Source organism: Drosophila sechellia, chromosome 2L (genome assembly GCF_004382195.2).
Source record: "Drosophila sechellia strain sech25 chromosome 2L, ASM438219v1, whole genome shotgun sequence".
Lineage (NCBI taxonomy): Eukaryota > Metazoa > Arthropoda > Insecta > Diptera > Drosophilidae > Drosophila > Drosophila sechellia.
The window spans coordinates 220,782-243,277 of NC_045949.1; the positions used below are offsets into that span (position 1 = coordinate 220,782).

Below are 22,496 nucleotides of genomic sequence, written 5' to 3' on the forward strand. Positions count from 1 at the left end.
GACTTTCGTGTTCCATACTATACTATAGGGGTCCCTATAGTATTGTCTTTGCGAGCCGCACCCCACCAGTTCTACAAAGCGACTGAAATCGCGTAGCACTGCAAACCCAAGTTTGGATGAGCAGCGCGGCAACAGCGGCGTCGGCAGCAAAGAAACTTTCACGGCACCGATGGAGCTTATACCGTGTATCAGAGCGAGATACAAATAGGTCACTCAATAATATAGCTGCTCGCTCACGCACACCAACTTGGAAATTGACAGATGTATGGGTGATTTCCTGCTGCGCCCCAAAAGAAAATACGTAGGAGATTTAGAGCTACAAAACTACACGAATTATGGAAGAACGTGCAATAACAAAGCAAAAGAAGCGCACCACATAACCACATAGCCATTTATAAATATACAGCGAGTTTCTCGTTTTCCATGTACGAGAGAAAAATACCAGCTATAAATTCTTTATGTACACGAGTATATAGCACGCACACACAAACCCAAACACCCTATGTATTTTGTGCGCTGAAGCAGCAACAACAGCTGTCTATCTCGCTCTAGCAACCACGTCAGACGGCAAACGTCAATTATAAGCAAACAAAGCGACGTTGCCGCATTTCACAAAAGCCGCAGCGAGGCAGAGCGAGAGCAAGCGAAATGGCGCTTCGCGGCAACGTTGCCAAACTTCAGCATCGACTGTGTGTTGTTCTTGTAGTTTCCATGCTTCTTTAGTGCATGGAATTTTAACATGCTGTACCACCAACCCTCTTTACGGGGGATGGGGGATTATAATAACGCGCTTCTGACGTCGCTGCTCGCATTTTCCACCTTCTCGCATTCGTATTGTTGCAGAGGAAATGGCCCTATACAAGAAGTTTATCTTTGTATATACATACATATGTATATTTAGTACATGCCGTATTCCTCGCTTAAATTGAGGCAAAAAGAGGAGAACACATCTTGGGTCCATTGAAATTTCAATAAATTTAAATTGCTCTAGTTGAATTAAATTAAAAGCGTATTTTTAGTTGGTAAATTAAGGCAAATTGGCATTAGTGGAAAAAATAGTGGAATAAAGTAAATCGCTTTAAGAAAAAGTCAAATAATGCAATCACAATGAAAAAGCTTCTCTATATAAAGTGCACGTGCAGTGTTAAATAAAAATGAGTGCCAGCTGGATCTAACGCACCTATTCCCTGTATCTTTTGTTATCCCCATTTCGTTATATAGTGTTAAAAATGTGCAAGTGAAGCGGAAATCTTACCAAAGAAAATAATATAAAGATATCCATAAAAGTTCTTAAATCAAACAAAACGAGTATCGTGACAATCCTCACACTGGAATATATAAAAAGAGTGCATAATGTTTGATGGGAAGGAGGGCGCCCATTTAAAATGATGCCCCTCCATTCGCAGCATACGACGCAATGCTCCTCCTAAATAGAAGAAGATTCTGCTGCGAATGTTCCGTTGTCGAAACATGGTACGCGACAATAGCCGTAACATTTGTTTTGGAAAATTAGCCGAAACTACTACGACGCAACAACAACAACAGCAACAACAGTTCGTTGTGGATAGCAGCACCATTATAAATAACAACAACAATAACAACAATAATAATAATCCAAAATTGAAAAGGTAAGCCTTATTTAAAAAATGTGCATAAGGTGTATTTAATATAATAAATAATATATACATGTATGTACTTACTGAACTATCTATTGATCGAATTTTGATATATTTAGCTGAAATAATAGTTTTAATTTTATAGTCATAGTCCTCTACGACACTCCAAACACCGAGACCAGCAAGCAACCGAAAAAAGCAAGCTCCAAAATGTTATACACATACATATATGTAAATAATGTCTCTTAGAAGATTTCAGCGTAGGCCACTAACAGCTACCTGTGTTAGCTTAGCGACTGTCCACGCGAGCCAGCTCCTATCATTACGTTGGGAAATAAAAAAGTCAGTGCGATATGAATTTATAAGCTGGCTGCGTCAGAACGCTACTCTCTTACCCCTTCCTCTACGTACCTCAACCCTGGCAATGCGTGAGGCACAAACGCAAATGGCTGGCCATGCCCGAAAAATAGTGCGTATCTTTTTACCTTGGCTTTGCTATCTTAGTATCTCACCTGAGTGGGTTTCACTTGGCAGGGTTGTGTGTGAGTGACTAACACCCAAGAACACCCAAGAGGTAATGAGAGTCAGGAACCGATATTAGTGGGAAGGAATGAGGATACGGCATATGGCAATGGTGCTGCTGCTGCTGTGATGATATGCCACAGATCCCTACATCTTTCTTTACCTTTAAATGTTGTTCATTTATGTTTCGGATTTGCATACGTATATATTTCTGTCCCGAGATTGAATAAACCTTTTAAGATTGTTACAATTATTTTGCTTTTAAAAAGAACTGAAAGTTTGCTGATGAGTATTGAGGGAAGACAGTCTTTCCCAGGTATACAGATATAGAATACCTCCTTTTCATTTATAGTGTTTATTGCGTAATACTTTTTCATTTCATAATTTTTGTGCTTTATTTGTGTGTTGTTGGGCCTAAACTAAAGAACTTTTCTGAGCAACGTGTTGTTTTCTGCCGGTCTAAGGTTGCTTTTTTTGTGTTTTTCTTTTGTGAGTCAAACGCGTTTTACGGTCCTCTATTAAATTTAATTTTCGTTAAGGGCAAAAGAAAAATGACTTAATTGCTTCATTAGCCACCGCCAAAATTAATTTTTTTTCTTTTAAAACAAAGACCAGACCAACACATTTTGTACTTGCTGCTTTTCTGGGCGGCTGCTGATGCATTGAGCCCGCATCAAGGAAAGACGACAACAGAGGGCAAAGCTCCATTTAATAGTTTTGCGGTAATTGCCAACAGAAATCGTGGAATTGTCGCGAGTTGAAAACAGTAATTGTTTTTTGACATTGACAATGAACCCTGTGGCCTAAGCAAATAAGTGAGCCACCACAGCAACCACATGAAACATTGGCAAACAGCGTAAAATTAAATTATATATTCAGCTGAAACCCTAAATAACGCACTTTTCTATCTACCCTTTACCAATTTTCTTTCTTGAGTACTTGACGCTAGCAAAATACGCATGTTTTCATTTGTAGCTGGCACATATTAAAAAGAGAAGCGAGACTTCAATTTTTTCCAGGGCGTTCAGGATTTTTGTTGATTTTCAAATTTAGTATTAGTTCTTCCCAATATGGGTTGTTCATCTCGTCCATGCCATGTAACCCCGTCAACGTAAACTAATATTACTTTATTAAATTGAATTTCGTGCTCGGCTTTTTAGCACGCTATGGGCACACAGCAAAAACAACAATAATAATAATGATCTACATACGATTTTATGTAGACGAAATTGTATGTATGCTTTATAATGTTTTTGACTTTTTTCAATGTCATGTTACAATTACAATTGTTGCTCTCGTTAGATTGGCTTTCTTTATTGTTTTTGTGCAGCATGAGAAAATATTTAGTTTGCGTTGCCCGCCTTTTGTTCTTGTTGGCATTGAGATTTCTCCTCTCTCAAAGTCAAAAATATAGATTAGATAGAGACCAGAAAGGGAACAGAGTAGTAAAAATCTAAGGAACGACTTCTAATTAGTTTATTAGAGAAACATCATTTAGAAACCTATTATTCTTTAAAGTTATCGTAGATTCAAAGCAAGTCAGCTACCAAATATTTACAATACCTTAAACTCTCGTACTTTATTATTATTTAAAGGTTTAGTCACGGCTTGTGGTCCGATTAGGTCGTTTTTTTAATCTACAGAGGATCCGTACGGGGTCTATGATTACTCGTCCGATTCATCCAACGACGGCAGGAACTGAACCAGAATTATATGAATTTAAATTATTGCACTCGAGCGCTTAGGAGCGTAAGAAATAATTTTGCGAGTAGATTGTGGTTCCAGCCAGTTGTGCAATAACAAATGCATTTTCATATAGTTGAACATACGCCTCTGTTTCGTTGCTATTGTTTTACATATTTATGCCTGGCACTGCACATTTCATTGTTTTTTGAGCAGTGTCGTAATACCAAACGACAAAAACCAAAATAGCAAAAAACCGAAAAAGAGTCATGCAATGCGAGGATATCACAAGGGAACGTGACGAAGTCGTTCGAAAACGGAGGGTCTAGAGGCGGGAAGGCGTGAGACGACGAAGCTTTTGTATGGGAAATTAGAAATTTCCCAAATTATTCCGCTCATGAGATGAGCTAAACTCTGGAACAGAAGCCGGATAAGTGGAGATGAGGCAAAATCTCCGGACCCGTGAAACAGTCTCTCCAGTGCGCAGCGTTGCCAAACTTCTCGTTGACAAAAGGTGCTAAAGAACCGGACAGACACAAAAGATTATCGTCAAGGGGCGATTGTATGAGATTGTTTGGCCCTGTGTTCGTGAGACCGAGCGACGAGGCACAGAGCCAGCACAAAGAATGCACAGCAACAATCGATTATATTCCGAAAGAGCTGACGAAGAGGCTTACAAAAGTATGGCTTTTTATACAGAAGTTGTCAAAAATACACATTAATGTTACCTATCTTAGACTTGTGGTGGGAATCACAAATATCCTTCTTTGTTTCCGAACTAGTTGATTGAAGCGTCTGTTCTTATACTAATCCAGCGAACTATATGTATATTCAGTTCCAGGAAGTGCGATTTGGAAAAATTATAGCAAAATAAACTTGTGGTCGCATCTGTGAAAATAGCCATACGTGATATCGAGTAAGGAAATTGGAGAAGGATGATGAAGACGGCTCGGATTCTCTTTGGCTTGGTTTTGGTGTTCTTCTACCTGTTTAATAATAACCAGTTGGGGCCTGGACTTGGGTTGGACTATGGTTGATGATGACGACGAGGGGCTGGTGGACGAAGCTAACCGGTTTTTCGACTTTCTGAGGCCTATCATAAAGGCCCGATCAGGTGCATACATAATAACACTGCTGGCCGCATGAAAATTAAGCGACATTGTTGCAGCAATTTTCATCGTTAGGCGAGAGAACGCTGCGCCGCAAAGGCACAGATACACACCATGTACGCAAACTATGGCTACGCGGCTACAAAGCTGCAGAGAAAACAAAAAGTAAAAAACAAAAAAGCAATACAGTGAAGTTTGGCAACGTTGTCTGTTGGTGGGGTTTGCAATTTCGCATCTACAGATACAATAATACCCCAGAGCCAGCTGTAGACGCTCGCTGTGCTTGTTTTTCTTGTTTTTTTTTCTATACACACACACTCTCTGCTTGTTTTCAATTAGAGTCGAAAAAAAGAAAGAAAAAATACAAGCAGCATTTGCTGCTGTTTTTCTTGTTGTTCGACGAGTATCTTGCAAATATACCGCACGTTGTGTAAACATCAGTCTCTGACTCGGCTGCAGTCGACGTCGACGTTACTGTGGCAGTATGTGTGCGAGCGAGCCAGTTTTTGTTTGTGTGTGTAGTTTTGTAAATGTATCTGAGTATGGATTTTTGTATCTTTGCCTTTGTGGTCGCTGCCTTTGTAGGTTTTCCTCTTCTTGTTATTGTCGCCGTCTTATGCCTCTTCTGCTGCCTTTATAACAGCGACTACTTTATTTTTATGCTGGCATTTTTGCGGCACTTCAAATTTGCTCTCTCTCCGTTCATTCTCCTTTTGGCTCTCTCGCTTTTGCCGTTTAATTGCAAATGAGTCATGCACACACAGATATTCGCACACTTGCACAATTCAAAGTCCATGCCTGATTAGCAATAAATACGTTTTTAATCAATTGGACAAGAAAGAGAGGACACTTCCTCTCAGCTTCCCTACTCATCTTTGATAAATAATTAAATCGATCCTTTTTTTTTACTTTTTCGCTGGTACATTTCACCCAAGTAAATACCTAAATCCCATTATTTATTTTTTGTCATTTGGGAAGATTCTCAACTGTAATTGCAATGATTGACAATAATTTCTGTATTTATAATGAAAATTACTTTGATTTTATCCACTTATCGCCTTTACAACGGTGACCATTACCTCTAGACTGCGTTTCGTCGTTTTTCCCTATTAGCTTACTAAACAGTGTAAATAAAAATAAAATAATATTAATTAACAATGAATGAAAATAAATCAAACGCACCAGAATTGTAAGTTGCCCATTTTATAAATATTACAAATTCCACAAACACCGTTTTATATTAACAATTCACTTTATTTCACTTTACATATTTCTTTCTTACTAACGTGTTAAGAACTCGTGCTAAATTTAAGATAGAAATATTGTAAATGGTCTGGGAAAGGTCAACTCCAAATTAAGAAGTAAAATCAAAGCAACGATTTATTATAACTGTAACATTAAAAGCTAGAAGGGAGACACAGACACTACAAGTTCAACCGAAATGTTCTGCTGTAATTTATGTAGCACTGCTCTGCTAATTGATTTTGATTAGTTGGCGAGAGGGCGTTACTCATACTCATATAACTTGTCTTTTTTCATTTTACCTCGATTTGGCCAATGAGAGGTTAGTCTTTCATTGCATTTCGGAAATAGAAATAGATATGGGAGGTCATTGTCTTTCTTCGTGATATGTTACGCATACACGTTACTCGCAGAGTAAAAGGGTATACTAGATTTGTTGAAGAGTATGCAGAAGGTAGATAGAAGTTTTTCCGACTTCACACATGAATATTTTTTATCTTTATTTAACTATAAAACATTTTTAACTAAATAATTTCTAAAATGTACTTTACTCGTTGGTTTGTATTTTGTTCTCTTATCTTGCCAAATGTAAATATGCTCGCTACTATTGCAGTGGCCTTTCGCTTTCAACGCCATTCATAAGCTAACACTCATTCCGTCTAAATATACATACATATGTCTGCCGAATCCCTCCACATATCTGTCTGAATGTGGCTAGCACAAAGAAAAAGCTGAGCTACTTCCAAAGATAATGGGAAAAACTGTCCAGAAAAGTGCGAGAGATACAACCATATGTACATGAACTCTTGAATGGTTGTTCTGCGATTTTCTGCGGCGTGCAAACTTCATGGTTCGATGACAAAGCTTTTTCTGTTCTCAATTTTCCATTTTCTATTTTATGTTACTTCTTGCTCCCGCCAAGCGGTCTTTGGATCTTGTAGCTTTGCTCGCTCTTTGTTTTGCAAATTCTGGAATCACCGAGAGGAAAACGAAGCTAAACTTGTTCTGCTCAGGAAGCATTCAAAGAACCCTTTCAGCTTGCGCCTGATTATTATCCAGCAGCAAATATAGTAATCTTTGACATTCAAAATACATACACCCAACGTAATATTGGCGCAGTGGAATATGTGGATGAAAGTAGAAGGGAATGAGAGTGGTGGAGAGGGGAAGAGGGGAATGAGAACAACTAGCAGCTGTGCATTATGCGAAGGCAAAAAGAATGCTCGAATGCAAATATACAACGGTGGCAAAATACTTTTACCCCTTTTTTTCTGGAAATGAATTCTATATATGAAACTATGTGTTGTTACTGGTCTCTTTATTTCTACCCTTTTTTGGGCCTACATCGTTTTATTTATGCTGGGTTGAGCATAAAGTTTCACATTTAATTTTTTTTGTTATCCATTGAATATTTTTTTGTACATATAAAATATATGTAAGTGCCTTGGAAACAATTTTAATTATACATATGTACATATATAATAAATAAAGCCTGAGGCACATTATATTAAATATGTTTACATATCTAAAAAAAAATTAATATTGCAACTGTTTCCAACATTAGTCCGCATTAAATCAAGGATAATAGTAACCGGTTAGCTCCGATCATTTATTATTTTTATAATAACCTTATGGTCTAGGTTTACAGCATTGTCGGCCAAATGACTGTAATTTTTAATGTCTCCCTCGCACTCTAATAGTCAAGGGACTCGGCTATAACGTGTTCTCTTGTTGCTAATATTTTTAATGCAAGTGATTAGAGTACAAATGAGTCCTAAATGAATTTTCTAGATTTTAAAGTCTGTGGAGATCATACAATCGCCTAAGCAACGAATTGTGTTTCTCCAGCGAACAACTTTAAATTTACTGATGGGAGAGGAGCGACAAACGAAGAACACCCACTTCAGGTTGCAGCTGTTGAAGCAGAGTGAAACCCGTTTGGATGTTTGCACTAGTTGCAACTAGTTTTCATTATTTTTATTGCTATTGCTGCAGCTGGCGTATCTTTGTGTTTTTGTCTCGGGCTGAAGAATGAGACCAACTTGCCGTCTGAAACTGAGTTCGCGAACTGTCAACACTCGCTTCTTCTGCGAGATTTCTGCGCTGCTGTTCTGAGTTTCTCATAGCTTTTCCTGTGTTTTTTCGATCTTAAACTGCAGCTGTCAGTCAAAGTGGTTGCAACTGCGTTTAAATGTCTACATTGTCGTTGTTGTGGCTTTGGCCGCTGCAAATGGGGTCGAGATATTGTGTTTCTCTCTTTCTAACAGTGCAAATTTTTCAGGCTGCGTACATATACTAAATACTATCGGTTTGGATATCCTTTACTTCGACTTGTCGCTTTCGTTATTAACAATAGGTGCGTGTTCGTATCTCTATCTTTAAACAATGATAGTACCCATTCTTAACGACTATCCTTTGGTATTATTCATACAATAAGCAACTTTAGGATTTTTTGATAATTTAAATTTGACGTATGGTAAATAATGGCAAATTGTATATTCCTTTTGAGTATAAGGAAGTAAACTACATTATCTTTTAAGGTGGTTCATAATTGTAATCAATTTTAGCAGTAACGTAAAATTGTGAATACCAAATTATTTAAAAAGATTGAGCGCTAAATTTTCTTTTATTTTCTAGAAGGTTTTAGTATTATCTCTTTTTACAATTGTGGGTCTCTAATTGCACAGTAAAGTTCCCTTTCCATCGTCAGTTGGTTCTGAGCTTGAAAATGCTTTTAATGCTGAAGTATAACAAACCAAATACCAAATACAATGCTGCGGTATGTGTCATCCTGATAAAGCAGTAAATAATACCAATATATTTACATTGGGTATATTTGATTTAACTCCTCGCACGTTGAGATAGTTAAATATAAATCTATTTTCGTTGGAAGCTTATATCTTATCACAAAACTTAGCAAGACCATTTCTAACATTTTCATTTTTAAATTACATGTTTTTTGTTGTGTTTTATGTACGACCCTTTGCCATTGACAAAATTTAGTTAACGATCATGTAACATTAATTTAAAAAAATACACAAATTTTAATTAATTTCGAAAGCTAGTAAAGTAATATTTTAAGACTTGCATTGTAATACTTAGGCGGTTTATTGTATTTTATCTATTTTTCAATTAAGTGTTAACAAAGAACTTATCAAATCATATTAAATGACCGAGTCGCACTTTTTATCAGCTCATAAAAGCTTACGCGTTTATATAGGCCTGTATATACTTTATATATGATGAACAAATGCGTTTCCCTCCGACGATTAGATAAGGGTCGTGCTGATAAGCAATTTAAACATGTGAGTAACGTACTACGTTAACTGTAGGCGAGTTCGTCGTAGAGGGGGAAAACCTTTGCTATATGTGTTTACATAAGGAAGGTTAAGAGTCTAAGGTATAGGAATAATAATAGTCTGTTTAAAAGAATCCATTAGTCATTTGGCTAATATGATGCATGTTTCGAGCTCTAAATCAGTTGCAGGGATTTGATTATCTAGCGACATGATTTCAGAACTTAAGTGATTGATAAGAGGGAAGGGAAACATTAAGGTTGCCTAGTGGCCTTTGTTAAGGATGTGATAATCGTCATCATGCATTCAAATTGAATACTTGGAATTTTGAATAATAATGACAAGAATTTGAACAGTTTGACGTTAACTTATTCTTTGAATTTATGAGGATGAATTAGTTAAGACTTAAAGTAAAAGCAACCTTTAACCCCAACTGGTTAGCTTTTAGTTACCTCGATCTTAATTAATCATTTCAGCTTTTGGGGGATTTTTTAAAATTATATTTAGATTAGGTTGTCCATTCTATTTCATGCTCTTCGGTTCTAAGTCGTGCCTAGCGCCGGATTTGCATTGTTAATTTGAGCATCTATACTTATAAATTTACACAAATAATTAAAAAAATTTAAATACCAGTGAGCAACAAATAGTAATTGCTTCACATTGCACAAAGGCTAGAAAATGATAATAATAGTAGCTTTGACAAGCCGATGTTTTTACATTTCACGATATATGTGAAATATATCTAGTAAATGCTCATCTATATACTGGATTTTAAGACACACGACAGGGCAAATGCAAAACACTTTTAAGCTGAGTTCTTTCATCATGCTATCCATGCACTGCCCATATATACGTGTATATTTATATAGGGAATCACAAATATGTACATACGACTATATACATTTCGAGGAGCCACAAAAGACCAAGGCAAACACAGGCGGAAAGAATGACAGAAGAACAGACTGAGGAAATCTCCATATAAACAGACCGCCATCGTATATACCATACGTGTACCTCCAGCTCTGACTGTTACCTACCAACAACAACGAATGTACCTGTTGTGCGTTGAAAAAAACCAAGGAGACAGACAGAAAAATATAAAGAAACCAGCAGTAAGTTTAAATGTTATTCAAGTTACCTTTGAGACTTAAAACCGGTTAGCGGCTCACGTAGGTGCTGCCAACTCACAAAACAAAAACAGAAAACATAATGTTAGTCTCGTCGTGATGCCAGCGGGCAAGTTTGAAGAAAAGAGCGTATCAGACCAGAACAATTATCGAATATTTTTAATCGATTTAAAATTAAAGAATATTAATAGTCCAGATTTTATTATTTTAAAATTGTCTTTTAATTATTTGTTTAATTTAGTCTTGGTTTTAATTTGGTGCGGTTTAATTAAACATTAGAATAGTGATTTAATAAAAATAAAAATGTTATTATTTTCCGTGCTTGAATATATACGCCATATAATTTAGTCTCGAAAAAAGGGGTACCGACTGACTTATCTTTAGTTATTGCCATCTGCTTCTGGCTGGCTATGTAAACCAGTTTATGTTGTTAGTGTTTTTTCATGCAAATATACTCGTTCATATACGCGTTTTCATACCATTGCAACGGAAGTTTTTTTTTACAAATTTTGTGAGGTGTTTGTCTTAAGTAATATGTTTATATCTTAAGTAATATGTATATATTCTTAATCAACATGATTATCCCAACCGATTTTGCCAAGACCGGCCGTAAACGACTTCCAAATTTAGTTGATTGAGGTCTTTAGAGTACTCTCGTTGCTCTTACATTTTTCTTTTTAACAAATAACTATTATGACATTTTTTATACACCTTACTCGAGATGAAAGTTCTGTAACAGGTGGGAAGCGTAACCGACAATATTAAGTATATACATTTATATTTATTATAAATATATTATCTTGATCAGCATAATTATGCGAATCGATCTGAGAATGTCTACCTGTCCGTCTGTATGCACGCATTATTCTGGGGAACTATAAAAACTGTAAAATTTGTCTTGCAAATATTTATTTTGATGCAAAAAAATTGTTTGGCCATGCCCACAACCAACCGAAACTATCATGCCATCGTTTTATAAAAAGGGTTTGATTAGGTGTCTTAAAGCAATGAGCCACGCCCACTCACGTCCACAAATCTAAACTGTATTTATATATGTATATTAATTTTTTAATTTTTTTTTTCAATTTCTAGCATTTAACATTTTAAAATCCTAGCTCAGTAACGGGTATCTGATAGTCGAGGAAATTTTTTTTTTTTTTTTAATCTACCTTCCCACACAAATCGTACGCCCCAAAATGGTTTATTACTTTAGAGCACTTAAATATTAGATTTCATTTCTTAATTTTTTTGTTTCCTTTAGAAATGCGATTAATATTCAAAATATTCAACTCTGGTAAACCCATTTGCATAACCAGTTTTCTTAACTCACGAGATCGAGGATGAGCGGGTCATCTCACTATTGACAATTTTCTTATTCTTCGGACAGATTTCGTATCGTGTGTTCTTGACCTGTGATTTTTTGAGTTGGCCACCTGCTGGATTTTCATTGAGCTAAGGGGGTTGGTCCTTACGAGCAGAAGCATTGGCCATAATGTGACTTTTTTGTATTATTTCGTTTGACTTCCGTTAGGACTTATGTAATTGATATTAATTCAAAATTGCTATCGGAAAAAATAACATTTTGTATCTGCAGATGTGGCTGTACCGAAGTTCGTAATGGTATCGATGCTTTCACCAAACGTATAGCAAGTTTTTTTAGGAGTATACCTATTGGTAGGTTCTTTAGTGCAGGGAGTAATTTTTTTTTATGTGCCAACTATTCTTCCATTTTAGTAATATGTATTATGTACTCCATGATTTCAGCGTATATTTTTGATGTTACCTTATGCAATTTGCACGCGTGAGTACTTTTGAAGTCGCGTGCAGCCCCAAGCTACAGTACATTTCTTCGTTTTTTCTTTTTATGCCGTGTGCAGTATATTGGTGAAATTGGGTTTGATGTTAAGTTTCACCACCCACGTTCTAGATTGGGTTTGTTGGCCCCTCATACTAAATAACACAAATCAGAAATCCGGCAAAAGCTTTTTATTTCTACTGCCATTGCTGAAACATTCGTTGTTCTTATCTTCAATTATGTTTAGCTGTTGCGGCTGCAACGACAAATAGAAAAAATCCGGAAGAACGCTATAGTCCAGCATTTGGAGTATAGGTATCCCTTAAAGGCAATTTACCATTTCAAACAGCCTAAATTTTAAATGTCTAAATTTTGCTTACAGTTTGTCATTTTTACTTCGTTTGTCATTCTTGTGTCATATGAAAAGTTTCCCGTACCCCTGATGATGATGAAAAACAATGTTTCATCTTCGCACTTTAAGCAATTTGCACTTGGAATTTTGGGCACGGCTTCTTAAAAAAAAATGTAGAGTCTTTAGTAAAGACTCTTTACAGCTTGGAGTTGAAAGGTTCCCAGTTCCCAGGCGTATATTTGTGTATATGCACATATGTACTTATGTGCCTATAGACAAACAATAATACATATTTGTATGTGCATTTATAATATCTCCCGCTTACTTTCTGTGTGTTTCTATGTATCTCTTTTGTCTGCTCGGCATTTGGCGGCTGACTCTCCAATGTCAGCAAGAGATCAATAAACTTTTGGCAAATAACAAGAAACGAAAAAATACGAGAAAAGAAAACAAATTAAAGCGCATAAAAAACAGATTACAGCGAAAAGAAATAAGTAGCAGCCAAAGTTTCGACACATAAAGCGTGAAACGGGAAGGGGGCTTGGGGTGTAAAATCTCCATTTTATATAATCACAAACAATACAAAATTCGAGACTTATTGTGAATACAACTCATAATGGTCTATTTTCCTTCTACCCTGCTGCTTTTTCGGCGTCTCAGTTTCTCTCCTGATATTTTTGGCGAACGGAACAAAACTGGGCGTCAGTGTCAGTTAAAGTTTCTTGGGTATGCCATAATATGCACGCAACATGTTAAATCTTTAACCAATTTTCCAGAAAATATGTAAACAAAATTATAAAATTGGACTTTTTTTGCTTACGGTATTTATTGGGCGTTTTGTTTTAGCTTTCTCGACCTTTTAATGGTTTTCAGGCTATTATTCGATTTAGTAATGTATTTTCTTCGGTGTGTGTGAGTTGTCCCTCTCTTCTCGTGTCAAATACAAATAATGTATTTATGTATGTTTATAAGGTAAACTTTTGGCTTTACAATTTTTGGCTCGTCCTAAACGATTTGAACTTTTGGCAAATGGAGAAAGACCGTTTTGGTTGAGAAATGTACAAAAATCGAGAAAAACTTCTGGGAAACTTTAAGAAAATAATATTTTTTCCTCTGGAAAGGCATGACAATAATTTAAAAATTTGTAAAAAATGTTAATGTTCTAATTTTGATTTGATTTTTTTTATTTATAGGTGCGTATCCTTAAAGCGACACTGCCTGCCTCAAGTCCTGGATTATTGAGGCAGCCATTGAGTGACGACAGTAATGTTGATAGTAATGTAAGTTTACATGTCAGTGAAGTATTTCGTTTAAATATCTGAAAGTCTACCGTTCAACTAAATGGCTAAAATGTATTTAAGTCACCTAAATGTTACATGTTTCAATCTCCCTCCTTGGAAGAAATTCACCCGGAAAAGAAGTAATAAGTACCATTGGCATAGGACATTTCTTATCAGCTTCGTGCAACGAAGCGTAATGTGCCGCATCACCCTTTTCTTTCGGTTACGCACTTGCCGTTTCTTTTACCCTGGGAAGAATTTTACACTTAAGCTCAATTCCTACTCACTTGTATTTACTGATTGCACTTGACTTGAACAACTGATGACAGCTGAATAGTATATACACAGTACCTTTCGGAAGTCTGTGAATCGATAGCATTTTAAATATCACTCGGTGTTGTGTGACCCACTTAGCGATTATAATAGATTTTCGAAAACCGGTCATAACGAGGAAATGAAATACAAACATGCTGCTATGACCAAGCCCAAAAAGAGACACACTCTTTAAAATGTCAATAAATCTGGACAAATAATATCGAATTCGGTACACAGATATGTATACGCCGGCTTAAATATATTAGCAAATAATGCATAGAGGCTAACAAAAATTAATAGAGATGTTCAAGGTTTTTTTTTTGACTCGACGTCTCATCTTTAAGTCGTATTCGTGGCTAAACACAATACAATGAAAAAAAAAAAATTAAAAAAGAAGACTGATGGCAGCTTTCAAACGTGTACTATTATCACCGTCCTAAGTAATGGTCTTTAATTAATTTGGATTAAAGGCTCAGAAGGAGTACTAAGTTATTTATTTTATTTCCACCTATTTTATTTTATGTGTATTAAAAAATGCATTCTTATATAAGATGAATAAATGTTTAGCTGTGAAAATACCTTCAAATTATACAATCTTAACTTTTCAAACAGATATGCTTGAGAACTAAATCTTATATTTCGAACACAATGTTTTCCTATCGGGAGTACAAAGGGCGAATATACATACATATGTTATTTTAAAGATTAGTCTAAATCGGTAGGAATTAGAACGAAAATGATTAAAATCAAAACAGAATCTAGTATATTCCTTTTTTTAACCTACGCATTTTGAGAATTATGCATTTAAAGTGTCTTGTGTTAGAGCTTTATTATCATTGCATGAAAATAGAGAAAGGATATATGGCTTCTCTAAGGTCGATTTTGACCCCGAGTTGGCTTTCATAGATTAACGCAATATAAAGTTTATAACGGAAATGCATACAGTGTGCCCACTAAGAAATGCATTCAAAATCAATCGAATTTATTCAACAGTAAAGATAAAAGATGGTTTATACAACTAATTCAAGCAGGCAGTAGCTTAAGTAGTAAACGTTATATTACGTGTTAACAAACTGAAATGCGGCTAAGTTTGAAAAAGCTTGAAAATCAACACAACAATATATTTAAAAAAAAAAAAAAAACTAAAACTAAAAAAGATATAAGAATGTAAAATTAATTTTATTCTTTAACATGTGGGTAAACAGTTTTATTGGTTTATTGTGTATGTGTGTTTCATGTCAATGCGACGTTACATAAAGTTGTACATACGCCCCTATTTGTCGGATTCCGATTTCGATTTATTTATTTGTTTAATCTTTTCAATTACAATAACCATGTGTGTATGAGAATAATTAAATTAAAATAATAACCTATTGGATTTGGATTTTTGAGGTCTTCCTGCATTTAAGCAGCATTACTGACTCATTTAGATTTCCAAGTTATCTTGCAAAAATGTGTACCTTGCATCAGAAACAATTTGCCGAGTTCGTTATTAAAAGAAATTGCATTTCCAGGATTCATTTGCCACAACCACCGTTGTGGTATAAAGACAAATTCAGGCTCTCGTGACTATGCTGAAGGGGCTCTGGATCTTTATCCCACCCCAATTCTTCCCCTTTAGTTTATCGCCCTGCCATTATAAGGATGCCATGGCTATGGCTGCTGCAATCGAATACTTTGGGTGTGTCCCAAAATCCTTTTCGATGCATTGAAATAAATTGCAGTAAACATTAAATAAAAGAAGTGAAAGGAAAGAAATTACCAAAACCAAGAAAACTCCAGCTATAATCAATCTTTATGTGTGTGGAAATACTTCCTGGCCCGCGGATATTGGTAGCTGGAGAAGATAAGGAACGATTTATTTTTCCCCAGAAGAATATATGTATTGGTTATTACAGAGAAAAGACAGAGAGAAGGACAATTAAATTTTACACACTGATGAATACATCCACCTCACAATATCATTTTTGCATTTTGCAGTGTACATATGTATGTATATATTACTTATATAACCAGAACGCCTGCAAGTTTAGATACAGAACACATATACAGCTGCGTCAATTGCAACTGTGAATTTCCCTGGAAAATATTGATCGGAAATTCAATTTTAATTAAATTGTCAGTCCCCCAAAGGAGGTGATTATGTATCCCATTCGCAATGTGCGTTTGTATCCGTATCTGTGGATGTGTTTTTGCATCTCCCTGCATGTAATTGCATTGCACTGTCGCCTGTTTTCACTTGAATGGTTTTGGCAAACAAAGTTTGCAATTTTGTCTCCATTTTCGCCAAATCAAATTAATTTAAATGCATCCAAACAAGTTAAGACTAACCAGAATAAATGGTGGTAGTAAATACTGAATTCAGCCAGTGCTTGGGAAACTCGAATCCTTGGTTTCATTTGAGTGAGAAGTTATCAAAAGTCGCAGTTAATTTAAGAGATGTTAATCGGTTTACAATTTGTAATTTATAGTTTGGTAGTAGTCAAAAAATCGATTAAAAACTTAGTTGGTTCGAAGTAAATACTCAAGAAACAATTTTCGTTAAATATATTTTAGAAGTTCATGTGTTTATATACGTACGCGCAGAGAAAAAAGGGTATAATACATTCGATTAAAAATATTTAAGAGGAAGCGTTTTCGAAGGATTAAAAGTAAAATTTTTGATTAGGATCAATAGCCGAGTCGATCTAGCCATCTGTCTGTCTGTACGAACGTTGAGATCTCGGGAACAATAAAAACTAGAAAATTATATTAAACACGCAGCTTTCAGAACTTTGCCACTCTTACTCCCGCAAACAACTCTCTCTAGCTGAGTAAAGTGTATCTGATAGTCGAGAAACGCGATTTCTCTAGTTTTCGTACAAATATGTTTACTTATATTAGTTTACTCGATTCATTTATATGTGGTGCTACTTTGCATCGCATGCCTGGGATCTGACGAAGACAGTATCAACACAACGACTACCACATCTTATCCTTCTTGGTTTCGTTTTACCACGCAAGATATATTTAAATCCGTGTTGCTTGTCAGTTGTAAGCACGTCTTTAGCTTATGAAAACATTTGATATAGAGAAAAAAAAGTCATTGATATTTTCCAAAATACCTGGTAGTTATAGTGATTACATGTTTTCTATGCTGCAATTTAGCTTTTTGTTACCATTTCATTAGAAGCGGCATGATAAGAAACCCCAATGCATGTGGATAGGCTCTGGAGGTTGTGTGTCGCGGAGAAAGAGAACAGTCTGGCTACAGAAAGGGCGCGGCAGAGCTGCTTCCTGTAAAACTCATCATGTCGTCGCCAGTGTCTTTAAAAGTGCTTTCATTTTCCATTTCCACGACCTCGTTTTCAAGCAATCCTAGCCTCTAAGTTAGGAAGACGGTTATTTTTTCTAGCTTCTGATGTTCTGTCTTTTTTTTTACTTTAATCTTTCAGTGATTTTATTGTGGCAATTTATCCTTTTGTTGTTTATAGGGCCCTGCGGCTGTGGGTGGCTGCCAGGATATGAGAGATAACCAATGTCCTGGCCTTTTATATATGTGCATATGTACCAAGAGTGTAACGTAGTCTGTAGCATTTTCTGTCCAGATTATGTACTGGAATTCAGAGAGCGCAGGCGCAATACGACGGCAAATTCTCTGCCCTTTTTCGGATTTCCCCTAGCTTTCTCTCCCAGCTTAGGCATTCGCCTTGCATAAGTTTCATTCAAAGGTTTCAACCGGCCTGGGAGGGAAGTTAATCTGTGCTCCTAGCCCTGCTTGTTGTTATATGTAACCCCTACCATTTTGCCACCCATTTTTTTGCCGCTTCCGGTTGCGTCACTTTGGCTTGGGTAAGCAGAGCGGCGAATTTTTTCAGAACATCCTTGCCTTTCTTTACTTCAACTTTTATTCCACTTCGCCCTCTGAGCTTGTCGCATACCTTGGACATACACCACACCAATTCACATGCATGTTACTACTATAATTGAGGTCGCTAGTTGGAATAATTAATAATTTAATTTGCTGGAGATGTGTCAAAATAATCTAAACAGCAAGATTAATAGATTCATAGGATATCCCGTTTTCTTAATTCCGAAGTTAGTTTAAAATATTGTAGGTCTACTGTGCTATTCAGATAAATCAAAGCTAACATGCTTTAAAAACAATAATGGTTATTACAACCTTTACTCGTAAAGTAAAAGGCTATAATAGATTCGTTGAAAAGTATGTGACAGGCAGAAGGAAACGTTTCGGACCATATAAAGTATATATGTATAATCCTGCGTCCGTCTGTCCGTATGAACGTCGAGATCTTAGGAACTATAAAAGCTAGAAGGCTAAGATTAAGCATTCAGAATCTAGAGATAGACGAAGCGCAAGTTTGTTGATACGCCCACAACCGCTCCAAATTGCCACGCCCACACTTTTGCAAAATTTTTTTTCATATTTTAGTTATTGCATATATTTCAAATTTTCATAGTCTTAGTTTTGTAAATTTCTATCGATTTGCCAAAAAAATGTGTGCCACGCCCACTCTACCGCCCAAATATGTTTTGATTTTTCTTCGTAATATTGTTTGTCTTGCCAAATTCTATCGGTATACCAGAAACACTTTGGCCACGCCCCTCCTTACACCTACAAAACGCCCAAAATTTATTTGCCAGTATTCTCTCTAGTTTTAATGTTGGTTTTTTTTTAACATTAACATTAACATTTCATGAAATAATCTTGGCAAAAAGAACGGCTATTTTCTAAATCTAACATTTCTTAATTCTATGTGGGATACGAAATATTTTATATTCTTAATGCTTTAGAATGAGAAATTGTTCTAATATGTTTATCTAATTCCTTTAGCAGAATGCCGTGATTACGTCCTGCGTCTTGTCATTCCCGTGCCCTTCAACTTTTGCATGCTACCGGGGTGCACTCTATCCAACCATGCTTCTGTAACTTCTTCTTTCCGACCTTCCTACTCCTACTGCCAATTCCGTGATGTTGATAAATTTCACGCCCTGAGGGAGACGCGTGTAGTGAATGTTCTCCCGTTCGAATTACTTTGACTGCAGTCAGTTGGGAAATGGGAGGGCAACGTCGTCCGGCTATGATTGAAAATAAGACTTGAAAAGGGTAACAGAAATTTCAACTCTATGAACACGGTAGTGTGAATGTGTAGGGAATGCGGGAAACCCTGCAGGCTAAGTACATACGGGGCTTCTTTTTAGCCTCCCCTTCTGTTATGTGCTAGGGAAGCCAAATATACACATAAATAACCTCAAACAAGGACGTTCGGTGAGAAACTTTTGCCAGGACAATGACTGGGAGGCTGTGCGCTGACGATTCAACCAACCAATTGTGTGCTAAAAATAAACAATAAATGTATTTGTGAGAGCCGTTTTAATGCTGATACGTTTCTTAATAGCTTACCATCGCTAGGCTTTTGACATAGAGGATTCATGTAAATTATAACATAGTCTTCAGCTGTTTGCTTTGTATTTGAACGTTTCGTTTGAAGTATCAAAATTCGTATAAAACCTAAACCTAAAACCACCGCTATTTAGGTTTGCTTCTCTTCACCGACTCATCAGCCATTTACTGCGCAGTCATCTTCTTGGTAATGTATTACATAAGCGCTCCCGCATCCACAGTAGCGCTGCAAGCATGGCAGTAATGCAATTTACAGACGCCCAAAAATGTCCACCTACCTTCGAGGTTGTTGTTGTTCAATGGGTGGTTTTGGGCGACGGCGCTTCTTCGACTGGCCGCAAGCCTCCCCCCTCCCCTTTTCTCCTGGGCGCAACAAATGTTGCGCAGTAATGTTGTTATTACTGGCGATGTTGTTGTTCTCGGTGGCGTTGTTTTGGTTGGTGTGGCCCTGCAATTCCGTGAACCGGGCGCTCTTTTAGCTGAATTGATTTTTCCGATGGCCTCAACTGCGCATGCCGGACAATCATTCTCCTCTACTCATCTTAACCCCTGTTTCGCCTCCTAACTGCGTTTTCGTTAAGCATATGAACATTTTCGTAGGGTTAATATCTTTTTGGAACATCCTTCAAGAAATCTCAAAATATAAGTTACTTCATACTCGTATAAGAATTTACCATAAATTTATGAAAGACTGTACCGCACTTCAGTGCCACCCGCCTGACTTAGGCCCCGAGCTATGTGCACCACAGCCACTTTGTCTGGCACGTTCTCCTGCTGCAGTCGAATTCTCTGCCTCTGGCGCTGCTCGCCAAATTCTGTGACCTGAGCAGAGGGCTGGAAACTGCTGCATTCAGCTCCACCACCACCATCCCTGTGCATATACTCAGTACATATGTATATGCGGTAAACAGTTTCTTCTTGCTGCATGATGCGTTTGGCCATATTCTAAGTGCTGCCCCTTAAAGCGTCTAATGCGGCTTTAAAAAATATTCATTGCAGCAGCTTCTGAGGGCTTGAGGGATCATTCTTACTAAGATGGCTTCAATTCATCAGCTTGTTCATTGTATAACGTAGCCTGGGTAAATTAGGATTACGATTATAAAGCTATCTGGTCTTTCCCAAAAAATTTCTCCTATATAAGTCAAAACGTTCATGACAATATTAAATCCTTGTTGAATATTAATAATAGTCGCATAACCATCGTAATTATACAAAAATTGTATCATAAGTAAGGCTTGGTAATACCTTCAAGAATAGTCTGAAGAATATTACTGTGTTATAGAAGTATTTTCTCTTTTTTTGTAATTTAACTTTCAAATATAAATATATTTTTTGAAAAGTACTATATATATTAAACTAGGCGCTCTAGAAAGCTAATAAAATCTTGAGTTTCCTATAGATACGAAAAATATCACATCTTTTGTAAGAGCCAAACCTAGTACTAATTAAGATACGGCTGCTATTTAGCACTATGTTATTTTTAGTAGGGATCTTAATCTTTTAAGATATGGTGAGCCTGAAAACGATGTACAACTGAACCCCATTGTCCCTTTTATGGAAAAAATTGAGCCTTCTGCGCCTTAATTTATATGGGGGTTGGTTTTTGAGTCTTGAATTGAATGTGATTGTTACTCGTAACTTCAGGTAAAACTGTAAATTTTTACCTGGTCTCTTCCGAATCTTCCGAATTTGAAAATAGAAAATAAAAAAAAAATGGCTCTGGATAAATGTAAATTCAGAAAATTGACACGCTTTTTACACGGTTCACGTTACGTATGGTTACTTTACGTCAGAGTAGCTTACGTTACGGTAGTATCAGACAGTCTGGCAGCACTAAACACGAATATCGGCACAAAATGAAATCGGTAGTCAGTGAGCGAAATGAGCTGAGGGGACGAACTGTTTATTAAATGAAGAGCAAATCGCAAGAACAAATAACGTAAGGAAAGCCTTAAACCGTGTAAGAGTGACGGAATAATAAAATATTTAACACTTAAAACCGGTTGGCTATTAAATATAGCAGCAAAGAAAAACGTGGCTCTCCCGGCTTTTTTGCTTCTGTGTTTGTACTTCTTCGTAGCAGTTTTCGTGTGTGCAAACGCATCAGTGTGTGAGATATTTGTTTGTATGTGTAGCCGCGTAAACAGACGCAGACAAATAAAGGAAGAACTTGGCGGATTAAGCCGCACGTCAGTTTAATTGGCGCCCGTTTATTTATTTGACCAAGTGAAATTTTTCTTAGTGCCGATTTATCAATAGTACGAAGAAATCGGGAGCGGATAAGAAAAAAAAAAAAACGATAGATTTGGTACATTACTGTTTCCCGATGTTAGCACTAAATATTGGGGCGCCCGGTTCTGGGGCTGATAAATTAAACCGGGATTACCTATGTAGCAATGCTTACCACGACAACGATTTTCCCAACGAGAACCGATAAATAATATGAGAAGGTGGGTTACTATTTTGGCAAGCATCATGAACATTGGTAATGCAATGACCATACATACGTAGTTAAAAAAAGCAAAACAAAGTGGTGGCAACCCTAATTCAATATATACATATGCATGTACTATATGTATATGCGTATATGTTTTTGCATAGATAATAAAAAAAAGTGGTACAAACATATATAAAGACAAAGCAGAAAAAGCTAAATTAATTATGCTTAAATTAAAACATATTTTTGACCTTTATTTAGACGCTATAACAAATACATACATTTATATGTGTTTCTGAAGTTTGATGTATTGTTCTA

At 36.4% G+C, this 22,496-nt stretch overlaps 1 protein-coding gene and 1 long non-coding RNA gene across 11 annotated transcripts in view; one reads left to right on the top strand and one right to left on the bottom strand.

The window, feature by feature from the left end:
• LOC6617215 (protein split ends) overlaps positions 1-22,496 on the top strand; it is a 44,200-nt gene that overhangs the window by 2,327 nt on the left and 19,377 nt on the right. For 5 of the 10 annotated variants that reach the window (XM_032727729.1, XM_032727728.1, XM_032727731.1 and 2 more), the window contains one exon: positions 1,222-1,628. The exons of 1 other annotated variant lie outside the window; for it this stretch is intronic. In XM_032727729.1, coding sequence (XP_032583620.1) covers positions 1,453-1,628 — 176 coding nt within the window. In that variant the 5' untranslated portion in view covers positions 1,222-1,452. Of the gene's footprint in view, positions 1-1,221; positions 1,629-13,935; positions 14,023-21,542; positions 21,681-21,709; positions 22,192-22,496 lie in introns of those variants that run through there. 4 more of the 10 variants (XM_032727734.1, XM_032727736.1, XM_002041506.2 and 1 more) reach the window with 4 other exon arrangements.
• LOC116803629 lies at positions 18,832-20,504 on the bottom strand. The gene is made up of 4 exons (XR_004363698.1): positions 20,416-20,504; positions 20,020-20,306; positions 19,742-19,967; positions 18,832-19,674 (listed from the first exon to the last, which is right to left on the bottom strand). It is a non-coding gene; the product is annotated as an uncharacterized LOC116803629 (long non-coding RNA).